Below are 7,372 nucleotides of genomic sequence, written 5' to 3'. Positions count from 1 at the left end.
AAATCTAAGACGGTTTATGCCTGTCCTTTTGTATGTTGCAGCCTGAACAAAAATGAAAAATGTCATGTATGCATAACAATGTTGTTCATAGATTCACTTGCTCAGTTGAATGTTGTTGCTAACTACTAATTACCCTGTTGGTTGTTGCTGAGAGTATCAACCATGAGTTTTCCTAGTAAGACTAAAAACTAATGCTTGTACTTCTTGGTTAATCCACTCAATCTTGAGGAAATAAAAAAGGAGAACAAATGCATTCTGATCCTACCCCCTCATCGTTCCAAAATAGGTTCCCGATCTTGACTAGCAAGCTTGTAAACTATGAAGTATTATATTATCAACAAAGCATAAAAAAAATTTCCGAGTTCCTTATACTAGCATCCCATGAACGTAGTACTCTGTAGGTTTTTGAATAGAGGAATGAAGGAATTGTTTTGATTTTTAATAGGTGTTATTGAAAAAATAAGCCTCGCTTAAAGGTGTATTTTTTTGGCAAAATTTCCATGCTCAAATATTCAACACTACACTATTTATTCCTAAACTAGAATGAATCAAAATAGCCCAAAGCACTTTAAAAGGGAAGAAAAAAAAAATCTTATGAAAAAGAGAAATTAAAAAAAGGTGAAACGACGTCGTTAGAACACGTCTGTCTCTAATAAGGAGAATACTAGTAGGAGAAATCGAAATTAAATCGAACAATGGCGGAACTCAAAAACGCCTCATAAAACATTTGATTAGGCTGAAATAACCCAGAAAATAAAAACCAGTAGAGAGAGAAAGTAAAGAGGAGAGAGAAAATCATGGGATACGTTCTTAGAGTAAGGCTGGCTTCATTCTTTGCGGGCGCAGCAGTAGCTTCATCTGCTGGTCTTTACATCCTTTACAAAGATTACAAGCTTGCCCATCATTCCATCTCTGACCAGGTTTTTCTTTTTATTTCTCATCTCTTTCATCAATTTTAATAATTGATTGAATTTTTGGGTACCCTTTATAATTTTGAGATTAATGTATATTATTTTTTTTGATGGGTTTTGATTGTAATTATGGAACAAATGTCCAGCTTATGTTTGATCTATGAATTAATTGCCCTAAATTGGGAAATGGGAATTGCCCATTTTTTTATTTGAAGTTGAAATTGTAAGATTTTGACTAATAGTCTGTTTATTTGGGAGATTTTGTTTAATTATTGGTTTTTGGGGTTTTTATTTAATTGAAATGGGTATATGATTTGTTGGGAGTATTGTTGTTGTACTAGACAGACATTGTTCAAAGGATAAGGAAAAATAGAACTTGTTGCTCTTATACTTAGTTCCGAAGCTGGTTAGTTGATTTACAGATATGGAGTAGGTTAAAGGGGGTTATATTTTCAGAAACAATCTCATTACTAGATTTTGGACTGGTTAGGGTTAAGGCAACCTACATTTTGACCCTCGAAAGCACGTTGATTGTCGGATGGATTGTTCAGTTGAGGGATTTTGAGTTAGAGTAGTAGATGAGTTGCTAAGGTTGAAGACTAATACTTTTAGCAGAGGAATTTGTAGGATTTAGGAGCTCATGTCTTGTTGGGCCAACAATAGGGCTGACAAGGGGGGATCTTTTTGAATTGTGGACATTGAGGTCTTCAATCTTTTGGGGTGATTGTGACCTCTATTTCATAAGGAAATAAAGGGGAGGTTCTTGCAGTAATTGACCATATTGCCTAGGTAGGTAGGTTCGTCTGGCAGCTATTGAGGAAGAATAAGAAAGCAACTCTTGCATTCCCATCTCAGGTCTTATTTAGCCTAGAATATGTGAACTTGGAACAAGGAGCTCACTTAATTGACACCTTCTTAGATTTTATCGCTGATGGAAACATGGAGGGTGCAGTCAATTGATTAATGAAGGAAGGTGGAAGGTGCAGTCAAAATCCTTTTTATGCTCCTTGTACTGTCTTGTCCAAGCTCTGTTCTGGGCTGATTCTAAGCGCAATGGCTCCAACTCCTTGGAACATAACATGGTTCAAAGTAGATTGCTAAATTTCTCTACCTGTCTACCATCAGACATATTTGAAGTTTTATCATCCCCCCAATTAAAAATAAAATAAAATCGTTACTTAGTTTGTCATTTGGCAAGTATATATCTCGCATTCTCACGTGTCAAGGCAATCAAATATTTTCAAGCACATTCCTTTAGTGACATATCATGGGTGGCTGCTTTATATTGCTCTATCTCTCTGAGTTTTAAAGCTATCTACATTCAAACAGAATAAATTATTATCCATACATACTTTCACTTCATCAGCCATATTTGAAATTGTCATGCTCTTTCTTCCTTGCTATACTTTTTTTTTTGGACATTAATGCCTTCTTACCTTGCATGTGAATTGGGAGAACATGTGCTTTATTAGTTGCTGGATTTTTTTGATTTCTTGTCAGATGATTGCTTTATTGAGTTTGTTTTATAGAAGTAGTATTAAGTTAGTTTACTATATTTATGAGTTGTGATATTCTTGCTGTAATTAGTTGTGAATATTTGCACTTGTTACTAGAAGATGATTAATTAACTTTTGATATGATTCTTCTAGGTTTCAACTGCTTGTGGAGCTCAGTTTTGATTTTTGTATTGTATTATCTGTAGCTTTTACTTATTGGCAACCTTTATTTTCCTGATTTTGTACGTTTTATCCTTTTAAGTGATCAATTGGCATAATTCTGTGATAAACTTATGATTTTATAAATTTTAACATGTTTTGTGCTTCAAGTGTATACTTGCTGTAATGTTATTGATGCCTTGATGTGTGATTTCTACTTGATGCTTGTGCATGTTAAACCTTCTTGATCTGAGTCACTTAGTAGATTATCTGCTGCCACAGAAATTTTTTGAGTCTGCTTGGCTTCTTTCAATAGAGCAATGATCCATTATTTATTAATGTACTGTATGAAACAAATTCTATGATTCTCTATAATATTTAAATCTGGTCTAATTTCAGGTAGATATCATGAATTGTTATTATTGATAGGAAAATAGATGATATTCCCTGATATTGTGTTAGATGTATGTGGCACTTCCTAAGGAGAATGAAGACTATATGGGCATCTTTACTCTTTCTTCCTTCTAGCACTCCTTCTGTCACCAAAAAAAAAAAAAGAACATTACTTTGCTTTATTTGTTGTCTAGAATCACTTTTGAGAAGTATTACGAGAACAAGAAGGGATATGTAGTTCACAGGACCTGCTAAATTTGTTTCTCTGAAGCTTCCCTGAACTTCAATTATTCTGAAATTGGCTTTTGATGGAGAAATTTGGTCACAGATACCCATTTAGTGTTGATGGCTATGTAAACTCCACTACTTTTCAAAAAATCTTTTAATTAATATCAAAGCCTGTGAGATGGCCTCTATGAATCATTCTTCAGCACAAGGAGACTCCGCCCTCTCCCTTTTCTTTGCTTGTTCACCTCTCTCTGCTCTGCAAGGCTGTAACAGCCAGATATGGATAGCCAATGTTAGCTGACCTACTTTGATTTCTTATGGTGAAAGAAAATGCTTAGTACATGTTGTACATACTGGAGTCAAGCTGATTTCCTAGATGACTTTTAGAGCAGTTCTTCAGAAGGGGGGCGTTATGGACATTCTCTTTTAGCCAAAGCCTTTTGATAATTTCGCAGCTGTAATTTTGTGGAAAAGTTACTCCGTAGTTTATTTAAATGCAAGTTCGTACTCTTACTCTTTCTTTTGCTTCTTTAGATGAAACGTCTTCACGATTCTCTGGATACGCGTGTCTCTGCTCTGGAGAAGTTAAAACAACCTGAAACTCCTCAGCAAGAAGTGGAAACAACAGAATAGACGTCGTATAGATTTTTGACTGATTCTGAAGTTGTACACTGTCAGATGCAGCAATTTTTCTTGAATACCATGTCAAAACGAGGTTCATAGAAGGGTTGTTTTTTCCCCTGAAGTATAAATAATAATCATGACCTATTTTCTCTTTGTTAATCAGGCAGTTGTGTTTATTGTCATGGAGTTGGTTGTGCTTTATTTTTACACTTATGTATCAACTGTCAGAGGCTGTCATTGACAGCAGTTTTTTTTAAAGAAAAATTGCATCTTGTCCAATTTACCATTTTAATGTGCTAACAAAACTATAGTCTATGCTGGAGAGTTGCGGATGTACTCTATTGTTTATGCAACTTCGAGACTCATAACTGGCAGATGGCGTCGCCCAGACTCGAACCGGAGACCTTCTGTGTGTATCACTGTATATGACGTGATAACCAACTATACCATGACACAGTTTTGGCAGTAAAAAAAACCTTCACATAAACTCTATTTCTAAGCTTTGGCTTATGCCATTATTATCAAGATAGCAGGGTGAAACATGGATGTGCTGGAGTTCGGGCCAACTTATAGAACGTATTGGACTCCATTTCTTGGTAAGGTGCGGTATATGGTTTGAGCCTAGCTATGATGGATGATTGGATGCGGGCATGGTTTGTTGGGAAATGGGCAGAAGAGAAGATAAGATTGCTTTGTATAGAAGAGCTGCAGAGCTCGGTGATTCTTCTAGTCTGTAATACACTAATACAGAAGACAAATCCAACGAATATTGTGCCTGGAATTTGTATTATAGATAAACTGAAATTCCTTCAAACATTAAAATTTGGATGCTCTGAAGTAGGAAGGAACTTGAAAGAGGGGGGATATGAATACTTGGAATCAAAACTGAGACATCAAACAATGTAGTTTTAATATATGCTTAACTCGTATTTAAAATCAATTGAATAAAGCTTTTTAATCAAGATGGAAGCAATGAGACAAAGACAATAACTCATTGTCTAAACCTTAATCAACATCTCTTAAGCAATAAAATAATTGGCAACAATTAAAATAAGTATGAAGTATCAACATTAATTTTAACTATGTATAGCTTCTAGATTATGAATAATTGATAACTTAAAAAAATACGTACTTTGTAGTATTTTAAGATACTTTTTCTGATTTTTTAAGTGTCAAGTTTAAATGCGTCAATTATTCATAAATGAATGAATTAAATAGTAACTGCATTTGAGTGATTTGACCAAAATTTGACCACTAATAATTTCCTGCGGCAAAAAATAAAAACAACAGAAAACAAAGTCTCCACGATTCAACTAGCTCAACTACTGCTGTTGCAGTGAGCTTCTCCTCTCACAACAATGGCGATTTCCTCAAATCACACTCATATCCTTCTCACTTTCTCCCTCCTCCTAACCCTAACCCTAACCCTCGCCGAAATCCGATCCGACTCACGACCCATCATCCCATTCGACGAATTCGGGTTCACTCACACCGGAAAACTCGACCTCAACGTCCCCCTCCTCTCTCTCCGACTCCATAAAAATGACCAAACTACCCTTCTCACGAACCCTAAACCCAACGATCTCTCCCTTGTCGGATTCTTCCTCTCTACTCGCGATTCTTGGTACCATGTTGTCGATCAACTCAATCAAAACGACATCGTTTGTGCCCTTCAATCGGATCTTATTAAACCCGTTTTTTCCTTTGATCGTCTCAACAATGGCGGAATTACCCGTTTTAATGTCTCTCTTCAAATATCCAACCCGAATCTTTATACCCTAGTTTTCGCTAATTGTATCCCTAATCTTCATGTTTCAATGGATGTTCATTCTTCTATGTATAATTTAGAAGGTAAATCGTCATTAATTCGTGATTATCTTTCAGCAGGTAAGTCTAATCTTCCTTCAATTTACTTCAATTTTGCCCTGATTTACTTTGCCCTAATTTTGATCTGGGTTTATACCCTTTTCTCGAAAAGAGAAGTAATTTATCGAATTCATTACTTTATGCTTGCTGTTCTTGTATTGAAAGGATTGAATTTGTTGTGTGAAGCTGAAGATAAATCTTATATTAAAAAAACTGGAAGTGCTCATGGTTGGGATGTTTTGTTCTACATTTTTAGCTTTTTAAAGGGTATTACTTTGTTTACTTTGATTGTGTTAATTGGAACTGGTTGGTCATTTTTGAAACCCTTTTTACAAGATAAGGAGAAGAAGGTTTTAATGATTGTGATCCCACTTCAAGTAGTTGCTAATGTAGCTCAGGTTGTCATTGATGAGACCGGGCCGTATGGTGGGGAGTCATACGCTTGGATGCAAGTGTTTTTGTTCGTCGATATTGTTTGTTGTTGTGCCGTGTTGTTGCCCATCGTTTGGTCGATTAGGAATCTTAGGGAGGCTGCTACTACTGATGGGAAGGCCGCGGTTAACTTGATGAAGCTGACATTGTTTAGGCATTACTATGTTGTGGTGATTTGTTATATCTATTTTACAAGGGTGATTGTTTATGGGTTGGAGACAATCACAAATTATCGGTATCAGTGGACTAGTGTGGTCGCGGGTGAATTGGGTACCCTTGCGTTTTATTTGTTTACGGGGTATAATTTCAGGCCAAAGTCGTGTAATCCGTACTTTGCTATTGATGATGAGGAAGAAGAGGCTGCTGCTGAGATGTTGAAGATGGAAGGAGATGAATTTGAATTGTGAAAACTGAAAAGAGTGCATTTTTTTTTTGTCATGCTCTTTTCAGAGTGTTGTGGTGCTTTTGGTGGTGTGACTTAGAAAGTAGTGAGGTGCAGCTTTCAAATTGGATGCTGAATTAGTCAATTTTGTGCTGATATCTTGTGCTTCCTAACCAACGATGGATCAACTTCGATGTTGGTATTGTATTATCTGTGTTTCTGTACTGTTTTTGCTGAAAGTGTCTGTTTGTATTGTAATATCTGTGTTTCTGTACTGTTTTCTCTAAAAGTATATGTTTGTATTGTAAGCTAGGTACTTAGGTAGTTTATGTTGTCACACTAGTAGTGTATGTAACGTGAGTACAAGTGCAAAAACCATTTGATGTATCCACTGATTATATATATTGAAGTTACAGATTCTTGACATTCTTTTATCCATGGTGGTTGTCCTTGTAACCCCTCCCTATTGTACTCTTGGTTCTGCTTGTCAAACTTTAGTTTCTGAGAGATTGCATTACCTAGATTGCATTTCAGATTGTTTCAAATCATGATATTCAGTAACAGCATTCATACATCAGTATGATTCTTCCTGTGTAAAATTGTGTTTACATTGAGTTTTAATCGGGTGAAATGTTCAATTGTCTGTTTCTGCCTATTTTCTTGTGTATCAGACAATATGTTCTGACTGATATCGCCCAAAGTTAGTATCTGGTCCTTCAAACTCATATTAAATGGAACTGTGAACTGTTCTCATTCATTATATCATTCAATTTATGCATACAAAACCTTCCAAGAAATAGATATCAGAAGCAGCTGTCCACAAGGCTAAAAACATTTGCTTACTGCTGGTGGACTGCTGACATAGGTATAAGGACATGGTA

At 35.8% G+C, this 7,372-nt stretch overlaps 2 protein-coding genes across 2 annotated transcripts; both read left to right on the top strand.

Annotated features, from left to right (window-relative positions):
- The first annotated feature begins 658 nt into the window (after positions 1–658).
- On the top strand, positions 659–4,090 carry LOC110727959. The gene is made up of 2 exons (XM_021907553.1): positions 659–920; positions 3,722–4,090. Exons 1-2 carry the CDS (start codon positions 798–800, stop codon positions 3,818–3,820), a joined length of 222 nt encoding a protein of 73 aa, XP_021763245.1. The 5' UTR covers positions 659–797; the 3' UTR covers positions 3,821–4,090.
- A 910-nt stretch (positions 4,091–5,000) lies between these two features.
- LOC110727948 (protein GPR107-like) lies at positions 5,001–6,927 on the top strand. The gene has a single exon (XM_021907544.1). The coding sequence runs from the start codon at positions 5,170–5,172 to the stop codon at positions 6,514–6,516; it is 1,347 nt and encodes a 448-aa protein (XP_021763236.1). The 5' UTR covers positions 5,001–5,169; the 3' UTR covers positions 6,517–6,927.
- The last annotated feature ends 445 nt before the right edge of the window (positions 6,928–7,372 follow it).

This window comes from Chenopodium quinoa, unplaced genomic scaffold (genome assembly GCF_001683475.1).
Source record: "Chenopodium quinoa cultivar QQ74 unplaced genomic scaffold, ASM168347v1, whole genome shotgun sequence".
NCBI classification, from domain to species: Eukaryota; Viridiplantae; Streptophyta; class Magnoliopsida; order Caryophyllales; family Amaranthaceae; genus Chenopodium; species Chenopodium quinoa.
This window is presented reverse-complemented; position numbering and strand designations above follow the sequence as displayed.